The 15,183-nt window shown below is 44.8% G+C and overlaps 1 protein-coding gene across 1 annotated transcript in view; it reads left to right on the forward strand.

Annotated features, from left to right (window-relative positions):
- Positions 1-3,051: 3,051 nt before the first annotated feature.
- Positions 3,052-15,183, forward strand: part of PLCL2 (phospholipase C like 2) — a 213,139-nt gene continuing 201,007 nt past the window's right edge. Inside the window, exon 1 of the mRNA XM_060099474.1 lies at positions 3,052-3,381. Coding sequence (XP_059955457.1) covers positions 3,052-3,381 — 330 coding nt within the window. The remainder of the gene's footprint in view (positions 3,382-15,183) is intronic.

Consider the following 15,183-nt stretch of genomic DNA (forward strand, 5'->3'; position numbering starts at 1 on the left):
CTGAAGGAACCACTAGACAGTATTTGCTGAGGGATGACTGATATTTTGGCACTTTTTCTAAGTCAAACTTCTATGAATTTTACAATGCCGTGAAAACACTTCAGAAAGAATTTTGGCAACATATTTACAATTTCTTCAATAACACTGTTCACGGAATAGGAGAAATGGAAAGCAATCACTTAGTAACTGCGGAGAAACAAGCAGGAAGGAGGAGGAACAACTGCTTACTGTGCTGCTTGTGATGAAAAAAGTCTGAGTTTAGCTATTGAAAAAGCCTGATGGGGGCTGAGCACTGCACATGTCAGAGGCACATGCTGCTTCCCGTCACCATACAGGAGAGATGGTACCTACAGCCTGGCTGTTTGTGTGATGCAGAAGTACAGCTATAACATCTGCAGGCGTCTGACCTGTGGGAGACAAGCACTTAGGGGGATAGAAAGGAAACTGGCACAGGCCTTGGGCTTCTGGCATCGTTAGTCACAGGTCTGCCAAGATGCTTTGGGAAACAATTTAAATGCCAAGTGTATTTCAACGAAGACTCCCTGGTTTGACCTGTTGGGAGTCCAGAGGGAGATGGATAGGTGCTCATTTTGGAAAGCATTAGGAGGATTAGATGCTGGTTTTATAAAAAAGCATCCTGGAGGTTTAAATCTCTATATGTCCCCACTCACCCTAGGAAACTCATGGTACAAGCTGCAGGATATATGACTCTCATAGCATATTACTAGTGATTGGTAAATGCAGGAAAAGGCAGAAATATCTCCAGGCGTTTATTAAAATATCAAAATTAGAGGACTTTAAGGATAAAGGCCTAGCATTCTGCCTTTCCTCCCCACAGCATAGTCACTGGCTACTATGACTATAAATTTGATAAGGCCTGATTTGAATTATTTGAATATATTTTCCTGCAAAACTATCACAAGACAGAAAAAAAATTTAACCAAACTAGAAAAAGAAAGGAAGAAAGAAAGAAAAGGAAGGAAGGAAGGAAGGGAGGGAGGGAGGGAGGGAGGAAGGGAGAGAAAGGAAGGAAGGAAGAAAGAAGGAGGGATGGGACTGAATAAAATATTAGAACATTGTTGTCCATCGCTGTGAAAATATGTCTGTTAGCGTGTAGGCCCAGGTTGGCAAGAGATGGATAAAAGCTTGTCTGGTGGGTTACAAAAACATGAATCCAGAGATCAGAAGAATTAAAACACCCCGAGAATAACACAAAGGTATTTGAAGTTGCTTCAGAGGCAAGGGCAGGTATGTATATGTATGTAAAGCTCGTTTCCTCTGAGGCTTCTTGGCAGTTTGCTACAACATCATGCTGATGAAAGCGGGGTCTTTAAGTTCACCCCCACCACCAGCGGACTGTCAGTTTTTCCTTCGCGCCCTGCGGGAAGCGCATTCCCGGAAAGGGAAACACACTAGTTGGAGAAGAGCTGGGGTGTTAGAGAAGGGCTGGAAGCTGGAGCCAGGGAGCCTGGGATGGAGAGGTGGGTGGGGCCAGGCTGGGTGCGGCCTCGGGTACCAACATGCGGAGATGGGGCCACGTCTGGCTCCAAGGGTGGAGAGCCAGGGAAGGTATTTGCTCGGGGGAGCGACATGATCAGGGTTTTTAGGCTGGTCACTCTACCTGAAGCATTGGGGGAGGGAGGGAGGAGGAAGGAGGAAGAACCAGAGGGACCGGCTGCAGTGATCCAAGTAGGATCCTGCCCCAAAAGATGAGCCTGACCTAGGGCGCGGTCTGCAAAGGGCTGGACAGGCTGGCGGCGGGACACTGGCGGAAGGACACTGGGAGGGAGGGACGATGGTGATAAATCCCTGGAGGACGACTCAGAGGGCTTAGAACTGGCTCCAACGAGGTCCTCTGCTTCTCACCTCTCGCCGCCCTTCTCCCATCGCCCCAGCATCCTTGCAACTAGTTGAATCAATTCACAGATTCACAGTTCAGGAGCCCAAAGGAACGGAAATAGCTTCTGTATGTGAAGTGGGTCTGACCCACGAGAAGAGCCCAGAGGGGAACGTCCGGAGGGCCTCCTCCGGAGCTGGGCGGGAGCGGAACGAGTCCCGCGCGCGGGGCGGGGTAGGATGGGGCGCAGCGGCGGAGCCCAGAGCCCGGGACCATCGTGCGGCCCGCGGCCTGCGCTGTCTTTGCTCCTCAGGGCGCCGGCGGGTGACTGGAAGTTGCCAAATCTCTAGGGAGGCGGTGAGCCTCCCGGAACCCGCGGCCGCCGCCCGTCGCCGTCCGCTGGGCAGCGAGGTTCCTGTGTCCCCGATGAGCCGGCCCAGCGGGAGCAGCAGCGACGGCGGCGACCACGAGCGGGAGCCGGGTGGCCCGCGGCGGCAGGGGAGGGTCCCGGCGGCCTGTAGGGGGCAGTGCCGAGCCCGGGAGGAGACGGCGGCGGCGGGGTGGGCGAGTCCCGGCCGCCCTGCCCTCCGTGCGCTTACCCGGCGCCGCCGGCTTCGGCGGGGACCCGGGGGTACGTGGCGGGCCCGGCGCGCGACAGCCCCTGGGGACTTGGGATCCGGGGAGACCCCGGCGTCGCCACCCGCCCGCCCGGGGCCGCGAGAGCCTCGGGAGGCGCCTCCGCGTGGCCGGGGAGCGTCTGGGCGCCCGCCGCTTCCCCGAGCCCGAGTGGGACGCCCGGTGCCCGCGCGGTGGGTGCCCTGAGCCCCGCGGTAGGCGCCCCGTTCCCCCGGGGAGGGCGCCCCGTTCCGGCGCCCCCGGCCGCGCGGTATTTGTGGCGCCCGCGGCGGCGCGTGTGCCGGGCGTGTTTCCCTCCCGGGTGCTGGGCCCCGGGCCCCGCCGCCGCGCTGACTGTGTCTCTCTTCTCCCCCTGCAGGAACCTTCCGAGAATCCTGCTGCCGCGACTCTAACCGTGAGCGAGGCGAGCTCGAAACCAACAGCACATCTAAATTAAAAAAAAAAAAAAAAAAAAAAGGCGGAAGAAGCGGCCGAGGCGGCGGCGGGAGGAGGAGAGGAGGAGGGGCCGCGCGGCCCGAGGCGGCGGGGACGCGGGGACGCGGGGACGCGGCTTTGTGCTGGCGGGTCGCGGGGCGCCCATGGCGGAGTGCGGCCGGGGGGGCGCCGCCGGCGGGGCCCTGCCCACCTCCCCGGGCCCGGTCCTCGCGGCCAAGGGCGCCCTGAGAGCCGGGGCCGGGGAAGGCGGCGGCGGCGGCGGAGGGCGCCTCGGCCACGGGCGGGCGCGCTATGACAGCGCCGGGGTTTCCAACGGAGACTGCAGCGTCGGCGTGTCCGCGGACGAAGCCCAGGCCAGCCCCGCCAGGGGCCCCCGCGGCGCCGCGCTCGCCCCGACCCCAGTCCCGGCCGCCTGCCCCCTCCCCCGGGAGAGCAAGCCGGGCGGCCTGCCCCGCCGGAGCAGCATCATCAAGGTAGGTGGGCGAGGGGCACCCGTCGCCCGCCCCCCGCCGTCCGCGGGGGCTCTTTCCGCGAGAGGGGAGTAGTGGTGGCAGGAGGGGGGTGTACGAGGAGCCCCCTGCTAACGGGAACCAGGGGTGCGCTGGTGCTTGGTGTGGTTGAGCGGGGATTGGGTGCATATGGCATTTGGGAAGAATGGAGAGGTGGTCCTGAATGTGCAGGGAGCTGTGCTCAGGCATCCCCCGCGGAACTTAGGGATGTCCTCTCCCAGGATTGGCCTGGAATGATGGCCTGTACCTGCTTGGCAGGGCACGCTCTCCTGTGGTAGCCTCGGCTGGTAACAGACTCCCTGCAAGGTTTCCATTGTATGTTAAAAACAGTTATCATGTGAAAGCATGTTCTTAAAAATCCCAGGCAGTGAACAGAGATTATTTAATATGTTTCTTCTCATCGCTCTATAGTTGCCTCTTGCAAACGGTTGGACTCAGAGGGTGCAAAAAATCCCAGGTCACTCAACCTCACGGAGAAATGGAGTAGGTTTCTGAGCATAAATGCCCATTTCGGCTTTCCTAGGGTCAGAGGCGCTGAGAGGTTACAGTCCTGCACGGTTTAATCTTTTCCTTGCTGCAGTAGGCAGGCCTCCAGCTCTGTGGAAGTTCTTTTGGGCAGTTTGCTTGGTTTTGCTATCTTTTGCCTGGGGTTATTTAGCAAAAGGAAGTCAGCGATTGTTTTGTGCATTTTAAACTCCAGGAGTAATGTAAGGAACTCCTGAGTTTGTGGTGATTTCGTTCTAATATTACATTTTGGTCTGCAGTGCAAACATATTTCTCCTGACATGAAGTGGAAAAAAAATTGATGAGCGAAGAAGAGCAGAGCCTTAGGAAGGGCTAGCTCTTTCTGCTCAAGTTTGGAGCAAATATAAAATGTTGCTGTCTGAAGGCTGAGAGGTCACCAGGACAGTGAGCATCAAAGCACCCTGACACGGCTGTCCCCACCTTCCTGTGGCAGATCATCAGCGGGAGAGGGAGAACAGAACGGGCCACAGTGAAGAGAATTGGCAATGGTGGTATTTGAAATTTAATTGGACCTACAGAAACCTTCTGAGTAACATGTAGTGTCTGATGGTATTATCAGCCTCTGCAGTTACCTAGTGAAATATACAACCTTGCTACTGTATGTAACAGGCAATTGTGAAACTGCTTTTCGCTTTGTCATCTGTTGGCCCGGTTTATGTCTGAGCAAGGGCACAGTTGGAGGGCTTAAAGATCAAGTGTATTAACTATCTGCAGCAGGCGTTTAGAGTTTAACTAAGGAAAGCAAAAGAGGTTTTTGCTGCATACCTACCTAGCTTTCAGTGACTTAACGTTTTCTTCTACTCTGTCGCTATGTTGCCATGGAAGTTGCTTTCAACCGTGCGTGGTACTCAGTGCCCACTGACAGAGTTATGTGTCATAACTGTTTTTATTGGTTACTAGATATTTGTGGTGATTTTGCACTGCAGTGTTAATGAAATCTGACGTAAAAATTCCAGAGAAGATACAAGCTGACCACATTTTAACTCCTCTCCCTCAATTTTTTTGAAGGGCCTGTCCTTGCACTTAAAAAAAAAAATTCAGATTTAATTGTTGTCTACATGTGGTTCACAGTGTAACTTATTTAATTACAACAGCATCTGTTTTAATTTTGCATTCATGGGAGGTTAGGAAGAAGGATGGTTTGCCAACATTTCTGACATGTGGAATTGAGAACTTGTTGGTAGATATCATTTCTTCATTGAAGATGCTAGAAGCACATGGGGAAATGATTAATAATTCAGAAATCACTGGAATTTTGAAACTTTCCCAGATATCTTTGTCACTTTTCTTCTTTCTAATGAAGGCAGTTGGTTCCTTGTTTGCAGTTGTATCCCTAGATATACATTGTGAGGAATGTAGTAGAGGTTCAGTAGGTTGCTTCCTGAATGAATGGACAAATGATAAGAAAGTACATATTTTCTCTAGGTTCTTTTAATTTTTAAAAATGGCTCATTGGGATTTACTAGTCTCATATCTTATTTATTGTCTTGTATCTCCTAAGATGACTTGACTCCTTTTTCTTGCCTTTATTTTCAATGTGCATTTCCTTAATCACCCTTTAAAACTATGGAAATAGTGTTGAAAGTTGACCAAGCCTGGATTTTAGGGAAGGAGTATGCTATATTTAAATAGGTAATTACTTGGTATTTACTCCCTTTTAGTTGGCGTCTTGAAGGATCAAGATTTTAGAAATTTAGTGTGGCATTTTCTAAAGACATGACATTTTCTAAAGACAAGACATTTTCTAAAGCATCAAGTTAATAACGTAATAGAATAAAGAGATCTTTAACTTTAATACCAACTTTCATAAAGCACCAAATAGTGCACAGTTATTTTTGTCACACGAATGTCAGAATTACATTTCACTTTTGTTAAAATATAATAAACAGCTTAGCAGGAGCCCATGTGAAAAAGCAGTGGTGACATCTTTCTTTGGTTTCTTTTGAATAAAGGGATGAATGCAGTCAGGTGATGGAAGGGGAGAGGCGGGAATAGATTAGTGAGCGTGGTGATGGGGGACTTGAGGGCATGGCACGGAGAGTGCGTGCTCACTAAGGATCAGAGGCTGCTGTTCATGGGTTGCATTAGTTGCAGTGTCCGGCTATGACTGTTTCCTAGTTCATTACAGTCTTGACCTTCCTCTAAGGTGGGGATCCCCAAATCAGAGAGAGAAATAACAGCAGAAATGGGATAAACAGTGGGCAAAGAAAGGGGACTATTGCTGAGGTGCAGGACGTGCAGAAATCCACTGTAGGCTGACTGGAATGATATTCCTTATTTAAAATTATTTCTTTGGAATCCATCTGTTTTGTAAATGTGGTGTTGAGTAAGAAATTGTAAATTGTAAAACTACATTTTCTGCTAAAATAGATGCACAGATCCATACTAAAAGAGCTCCTTGGTTATGGTAAGAGTGTCGATGGAAATTCAGGGTGAGCAGCCTGGTAGGACCTTTCTGAGTACCTTGAGAAGAAAAATAAATCATGGAACTCATCACCAGACTTTTCTACTTTTCCTTAGCTTGTTGAAAATAGGGTTACACTTTTTAGCTTATTCTCAAAGGCCTATTAGTAGATTTTTAGGGGAGAAGCCATTATGTTTGTCATCTTTAGTAATCTAGTAAACGAAAACGTCACTTTCATTTTCTCTTTCCATATTTCATTTCATCACACCATTCAATACAGTCCATGCTTTATTTTGAAACAGTTAATTTGGTTAGCTGTTCATATGGCATTCATTTTTTTCAAATAGCTCCATCCTTTAATTCAGGAGCTTGGTCTAAAAATATTAAGTAACATTTTAAGCCTTAGATTTCTTTTTAAGTTTTGAAATAAATGAAGTTAAAGTGTCTATTAGTTTGAATGGTTTACTTTAGTCAAAGCTAATTAAATATTTTGGATGGTACATTAAGAGAGGTGATTTAATTTGCATAAAATAAAACTCACTCCTATTGGTGTCTAGTTCTATGGAATTTGACAAACACATGTAAGTCATGTAACCACTACCACAACCAAGATCTAGAACAATTCTATCATCTCAAAAAATTCTCCAAGTCTCTTTGCAGCCTTCCCTGCCCCCTATCCCCAGACCATAACAACTATTGATTTGGGTATTTAAAAAAAATAAGTTGGAAGTATAGCCATTATACTATTTTGGTATTTAAAAGTAATGACAGCAGCCACTGTTTATTAAGCACTTACTATGTGCAAAACACATGAAAAGTGTTTAACTTGATTCTGTGACCTGGTCTTGCATCAACCATGGAGGCTGAAGAAAACCCCAAGCTCAGAGGGGTTAACTGCTTGTCCAGGTTGCTGGAGCTGGTTGTTGTACCCTGCTTGGGCACTCCACTGACCCCCACATTACACTGGCAGTGTTAATTTTTTTGTATACTTAAGGAAGCATTGGTGGTTTGGAGCACCAGATTTGGTTTTCCCCTTTAAATATAGGGGATACTGAAGGGAAAAAAAGAATCTCAGTTTCTTCTGGCAGAAGAAGTTGGCAGATAATATGGCCAGGCAGCTGTCTAGTCACCTGTTATGGCTGCCTGACCAGAGACTCTGGCTTCACTGGGACCAAAGGTTTGACCTTTGTGGCAGCCCTCAGTTTTCTTAATATCACTGTTGTCCTTATTATAGTATCACGGTGTGTAGGGGAAATGCTTTTACTAACTTTCCGCCGACATAGATTCCCTATGTCTTGATGCTGAGCACCGCATCATGGGGAACTAGCAGGCTTTTCACATCTATTATGCATATTTAAACAAAATAATTAAAATGTACATTATGGTGTAAATAAAGTAGACTCTTTGCAGGCCAAAGCTGGGCTGTATTTATCAGTTCTGCACAGAAAGCAAGCACTCAATAACCATTTTCTGAATTTTATCTTAAGACTAATATCTGCATTTGACTTTAGACTTTTTTTTTCTGAATGGGGGCTCGGGGGAGACAGCTGTACACCCAGCAAACCTGTGGGCATATCATGAATATTCATCCAACAGTAACTGGATCACAGGGTGAATTTGTCTGGTTAAACAAGCAGCCTTGGTCATTTAGGTCAGAAAACTCTGGTAGCCAATCAGCAAGTCTCCACTTGGCTTTGTACTGATGCATGTGAGGGAGTCCAGGCTTGATAACTGCTGCAAGGCGGGCGCAGGGCCGTGGGTCTCAGCCACTCAGAGAGCTTTCGTCACACTTCGAGTTCAGTTTCAGAAGTCATTAGGGGGTGTTCATTTTCAGACCCTAAAAATTACTTACCCCTTTTGCTTCTTCCCGTCCCTGTCTTCCAACCTCCCCTCCAAACAGTTATGCTTGACTTGTGGTGCTTTTCACCAGGTCTAAATAGACAACTGACAGGAAATTGTTTATTATTATTTTTTAACTTGCCTATCTTGGCCTCTTGAGTTAGTTTCTTAGAATGCTCTCTCCCAGAATCTGTTCAGTTCCTTTTATAGTTCTGTGTGCTCTGTAAGGGGTCTAAACGAGACTGTTCTTTTTTTGCTTTTGCTTTTCTTTTTTTAATGCTTAAGTTCCCCATGCCTCAGAATTCAACAAAATAGGGCAGTGCTATCTGCAGCCTAAATGCAGGTATAAATGAATTGTGAATATTCACGTTTTCCCTTCAGACTCTATTTTATACATGTGTTCAAAAACAGATGCTCTGTTTTAATGCTAAATTTTGTCTGTCATTACTTGCTTGTCTACCAGACCTCCAGATTACTTTTTATTTCAAATTAATGGATTCTGTAGTACAGGGGATATTCATGTATTTTTACCAGTGGGCCACAGGATCCGAAACTGTGCAAGCTGCCTGGCCAGCTTTTTTCTGCTGTTGATAATGGTGAATCGAGAGGGTCGTACCCAGCATGGGTGTTAGTAGTGACTCAGACAAGTCGGAACCCCCAGGGGGGTTTCAGTGGGACCTTTGTTCCTTATGGCAGAATAATCCCATAGCTTTAGGGGGCTCAGAGCATATAATGACTTACATTGAGCGTTAGCAACAATTGTGTGAGTGGGCCAGTCTGCTGGCAGGACGCCTGGCACCTACCTGTCTCCGAAGGGCAGAGGAGGGCAGGTGGGAGGCCCTGCTGGCCGCGAGTGCTTGGTCACGTGGCAGCGGATTAGGTAAAACTTGTTCTAGGTAGTAATCTCAGCTGGGCTGTACAGGCAGACCACCTTTTATTGTGGTTCGCTTTATTGCGCTTCACAGATAGTGCGCTTTTTACAGGTTGAAGGTCTCTGGCAACCCCGCATCGAGCAAGTCTCTTGGCGCCATTTTTCCAACCGCATTTGCTCACTTCGTGTCTCTGTGTCACACTTTGGTAATTCTCGCAGTATTTCAAAATATTTCCTTGTTGTTACGTCTGTGATGGTGACCTGTGATCAGGGATCTTTAATGTTACTATTGTAATCATTTAGGGGCACCACGAACCGTGCCCATGTCAGGCGGCGAACTTAATTGATACATTTTGTTTATGTTCTGACTGCTGTCACCCCCTTGTTGCCTGAGACACAACAGTGTTGAAATTTGGCCAGTTAATAGCCCTGCAATGGCCTCTAAGTGTTCGAGTGAAAGGAAGAGTCACACATCTCTCATTTTATTTTTTTTTCTCATTTTAAGTCAAAAGCTAGAAATGATTAAGCTTAGTGAGGAAGGCATGTCGAAAGCCCAGATAGGCCAAAAGCTAGGTCTCTTGTGCCAAACAGTTAGCCAAGTTCTGGATGCAAAGGAAAAGTTCTTGAAGGAAATTAAAAGTGCTGCCCCAGTGAACACACCAATGGTAAGAAAGCGAAGCAGCCTTATTGCTGATATGGAGAAAGTCTGAGCGGTCTGGAGAGACGATCAGACCAGCCACCACATTCCCTTAAACCAAAGCCTAGTCCAGAGCAAGACCTTAACTCTCTTCAGTTCTGTGAAGGCTGAGAGAGGCGAGGAAGCTGCAGAAGAAAAGTTCGAAGCTTAGCAGAGGTTGGTTCATGAACTTTAAGGCAAGAAGCCATCTCTGTGACATAAGAGTGCAAGGTGAAGCAGTGAGTACTGATGTAGAAGCTACAGCAAGTTATCCAGAAGATCTAGGTAAGGTAATTCATGAAGATGGCTACACTAAACAGCAGATTTTCAATGTGGATGAAACAGCCTTCTATTGGAAGAAGATGCCATCTAGGACTTTCATAGCTAGAGAGGAGAAGTCAATGCCTGGCTTCAAAGCTTCAAACGACAGGCTAACTCTCTTGTTCGAGGCTAATGCAGCTGGTGACTTGAAGTTGAAGTCAGTGCTCATTTACCATTCTGAAAATCCTAGGACCCTTAAGAATTATGCTGAATCTACTCTGCCTGTGCTCTGTAAATGGAACGACAAAGCTTGGATGACGGCACATCTGCTTGCAACATGGTTTACTGAATATTTTAAGCCCACTGTTGAGACCAATTGCTCAGAAAAAGAAGATTCCTTTCAAAATATGACTGTTCATTGACAATGGACCTGGTCACCCAAGGACTCTGAGGGAGATGCACAACGAGATACATGTTGTTTTCATGCCTGCCAACACAACATCCATTCTGCAGCCCATGGACCGAGGTATAATTTTGACTTTCAAGCCTTATTATTTAAGAAATATATTTCGTAAGGCTATATAGATGCCATAGTGATCCCACTGATGGGTCTGGGCAGACTCAATTGAAAACCTTCTGGAAAGGATTCACCATTCTAGATGCCATGAAGAACATTCATGATTCATGGGAAGAGGTCAAAATATCAATGTTAACAGAAGTCTGGAAGAAGTTGATTCCAAACCTCATGGATGTCTTTGAGGGGTTCAAGACTCCAGTGGAGGAAGTAATTGCAGATGTGGTGGAAACAGCAAGAGAATGAGAATTAGACACAGTGCCTGAAAATGTGGCTGAATTGCTGCAATCCCATGATAAAACTTGAATGGATGAGGAGTTGCTTCTTATGGATGAGCAGAGAAAGTGGTTTCTTGAGATGGAAACTACTCCTGGTGAAGACGCTGTGAAGCTTGTTGAAATGACAAAGGATTCAGAATATTACATAATCTTAGTTGATAAAGCAGTGGCAGGCTTTGAGAGGATTGACTTCAATTTTGAAAGAAGTTCTACTGTGGGTAAAATGCTGTCAAATAGCACTGCATGCTACAGAGAAATCATTCTTGAAAGAAAGAGTCAGTTGGTGGGGCAGACTTCATCGCTGGCTTATTTTAAGAAACTGCCAGTCACCCCCGCCCTCAGCAGCCACCACCCTGATCGGTCGGCAGCCATCAACATCGAGGCGAGATCCTCCACCAGCAAGAAGATTACAACTCACTGAAGGCTCAGATGATGGTTAGCTTTTTCTTCTTCAACCAATAAAGTATTTTAAAATGAAGGTATGTATATTGCTTTTTTAGGCACAATGCTTTTGCCCACTTAGTAGACTACAGTATATTATAGACACAACTTTTATATGCACTGGGGGCCACAAAATTCGTGTGATTCTCTTTATCGCAATATTTGCTTCATCGAGGCAGTCTAGAACAAACCTACAGTATCTCTGAGGTGTGCCTGTACGGTGGGGTCTTGGTCTGTCCTCAGGACACACGTTGCATGTCTGGATTACTCAGGGGGAAGAATACTGGTGGGAAAACTAGAGGATGTGAAGTTCGGTGCTTGGATCAGATTCTGGCTCCCTCTCTTCCTTTCCTCTTGACCTTGGGCAAGATATTTAAGTCTGTGTGTCTAGTTAACCCATCTCTAAAACAGACATAATGAAATCTCCCTCATAACATTGTCTTGGAGACTAAATGAGATGATGTGTGTGGAATATTCAGAACAGCGTGTGGCCTGTAGTAAATACTCAATAAGCAGTCCCTAGTATGTTTAGTTTCTCTCATTTAGAGTTGATCCTGAGATGAGCAAACTCATTTAGCTTCATTTGAATTGGAGATCACTAACACTGCCATCCCCATTTTGAAAGTCTTATCTTTTGAGACAGAAAGAATGTACCCAGATAAGTTTCTCAGACTTCTTCTGAAGATGCTTCACGAATGATTTTTGTTCTGGTGCCTTTCTCAATCTGATGCGTCAGTACAACTGAGCTCATATCTTAATAGCCCCACTTCAGTAATCGGAGGGCACTGGACATTAGTTTTATTGCACCAAGCACCCATATGTCTTGGTTTGCCCAGCACAGTCCAGATTTACCCTGGACAAAACCAGGGTTTTGTCCTCTCTGCTCTCCTTTGATGGATTTCAGAGCTTTTCAGGAGGGAATCATTTCCCATTTTTGTTTCTTTTTAACAAAATTTGATTTACACTTTTTAGGGTCCTGGAGGGTAAAGCAGGTAATAGTAACAATTTGTTTTCAGGTGAGTTTTTTTCTGATAGTATTCAACCCTACTATTGTTTTGGAATTGTCAAATAATATAAATTATTTATATTTAATAATTATATAAATTATTATATATAAAATGTTATATAAAGATATTTATATAAATTATATAAATATAATTTATGGAAATTATAAAATTATAGAATATGTTTATGCCTTCAGCACATTACTGTGAGTTCAGTATTGAGGTATCTTCTTGGAGTATGCTAAATATACGGATTTGGAAATAGCAGATATTACCACCCCAGAACCCAGGCAGCTGGATTTAAAAGTGATTAATCATGTAGATTCATGGGAGTTTTAGAACGGAAAGAGATCATGCAAAATTCTTTTGTAGTTATAGAGAGGCAAGGCCATACTGATCAGTACATCTAGCTCCTAGCTATGGTTGAGTTCATTTATTTGCATATTAGCCTAGCAGAATTGGAAAAAAATTGTTATGTAATACTGCAGTATGTGAGTATTAATAGCACAAGATGTGGTCTTCCAAACAGCTATTTTTGAGAATTTGTTTTTTTGGCTATAGATAGCTGCATGGGTACACATGCTACACTTGTGCACGCATGTACTCTGAAGACTCTGTTTATAAATAGTAAAGATTAAGAACAAACCAAATAACATAGTGGTGGTTGGCACGAGTCCTGTCTCGTGAGAGACTGATGGGTAGCAGGTGTCTGCTCTCTAAATTCAAAGTGCCCAGGCAGGGGGAGCCTGTTTTTATGAACATTGCTGATGAGGCTTCTGTTGCTCTTGACCAATTAGCGTGGCCACAGAGGGATAAGCGACCTTGTTTGCAGCCACCATTAGAATCACAAGCTGTATGACTCTCTCTACATGGTTTCCTGCTACTTTTTATTTTTCATCTTCCTTCTAAGCTCTGATATCCTGTGAGCATAAGTAGATGTAATTTTTCCAATAGTTAAAATGGTTTAATGGTTATTCTTGGAGGAAATACAGCAAGTTGCCTAGATTTTTATTGCTATTAATCCATGCTAATAGATTATATTAAATACCAATAGAATCATTCAGAGGTTTTCATATCGGAACTGATAGAATTCCTGATGTAATGTGGGTTTAACGGATGTGTTTGTCTTTGGAGTTTTTGGTGGTTTGTTGAAAGCGATCTATATATTCTTTCAAGGCTTTCTCTGGTTTATGTATATTCCCATAAATGTTTTTTCTATACATTAAAATAGTATCAGAAGTTGAATTGCTATGTCATAGGATATATGTATATTCAGCTTCAGTAAATGTTATCGTGTGCTTTTCCTAACTGACAGAACTAATTGACACACCCACCAGGTTATGTGAGTTCTAGCTGCTCTAAATGCTTCCTAATACTTGGCATCGTCAGGGGTTTTTGTTGGTTTTAAAATGTATCTGTGATGGTTATGTAATGCATTGTGTCTTTTAGGTTGCATTTCCCTGATGATGAATGATGTTGAGCACCTTTTCATGTTTTCTTGGCCATTAGTATATTCTCCTTTGTAAAATGCCTATTCCTATCTTTCGCCCATATAAAAATATTGGGGTTTTTATATTTAAAAAAATTAATTTGTGGGACTTCTTTACATTTTCTGGATATGTCTTTTGTGTGATATGTATATTGAAAATTTCTTCTCCTAGTATGTGACTTGTCTTTTCATTGTCTTAAGGGGCACCTCTTAATGAATAATAAGTCTTAGTTTTAGTGAAGTCCAGTTTATCAGCATTTTCCTTTATGGTTGTCATTTTTTGTGTCCTGTGTAAGATATTTTAACTTAGCTTGAGACCATGAAGATATTCATTTATTTAACTTCTAGAACCTTTATTTTTCAAATTTAGCTCTGCAGTCTGTCTGGAACTTACTTGTGTGTGTGGTGTGAGGTAGGGATCAAGATTTTTCTTTCCATGTAAATATCCAGTTAATTAATCCAGCACCATTTATTTGAAAATATCATTTTTCCCTATTGTACTGCATTGGCCCTTTGTCATATATCAAGTGACTTTATATGTGTGGGTTTGTTCTGAAGTCTCTTTTGTTAGATTGGTCTATTTGCCTATTCTTTCGTTCATACTGTCTTTCTTCCTAGGTGTATACCCAACAGATAATTAGTCCATTTGTGTATCAAAAGATATGTACAAGAATGTTTGTAGCAGCATTAACCGTAAGAGCCCCAAAGTGGAAACAACCCAAATGCTCATCTTTTAAAATAAGCCTATCACACAATGGAATACTATGAAGAAAAAAGACAGACAGGCAGACAGACAGGAACAACAAAAAGAGCAGATGACTGCTACATGTACCTCTCTACCCTCTCAAGATAATGTTGAGGGAAAGAAACCAGACACAAAAAGAATGCATGTTGTATGATTCCATTTATATAAAGTTCCAAAACAGACAAACTGATTTTTGGTGATAGAAGTCATAATAGTGGTCCCATTTAAGGCTCATGACTGGGAGGGGGGACCCAGGGGCTTCTGGGTGTCACTGATTTTTGGTTGCTGGATCTGAGGGTGGTTCCACTTTGTGAAAATCCATTGAACTGTACACATTCTTGACTTCCAGAGGTATATCATACTTCAATAAATAAGTTGATGATTTACACAATTGTGAAAATAAATCAAAATTAGATACTTACAGGCTGCTTCACTCTGCACTGTTTAGGACACTGCCTTTCATAGTTTGCTGCTGTCTGTCGATCAACATATAAAACACCTTTTTGCTGCAGTGGGGTGCTCACGCCGCAGCGAGGCCTGGTGGAGGCCCAAGCTGTGTGATGGTGTGGAGTGGGGGGTAGGGGAGACGCTGGCTGGAACAGCAGGAGGATGGGATCCTTCCTGGGCTGTGCTGAGAACACATCAGGAGCCGGGCCTGG

Source organism: Mesoplodon densirostris, chromosome 5 (genome assembly GCF_025265405.1).
Source record: "Mesoplodon densirostris isolate mMesDen1 chromosome 5, mMesDen1 primary haplotype, whole genome shotgun sequence".
Lineage (NCBI taxonomy): Eukaryota > Metazoa > Chordata > Mammalia > Artiodactyla > Ziphiidae > Mesoplodon > Mesoplodon densirostris.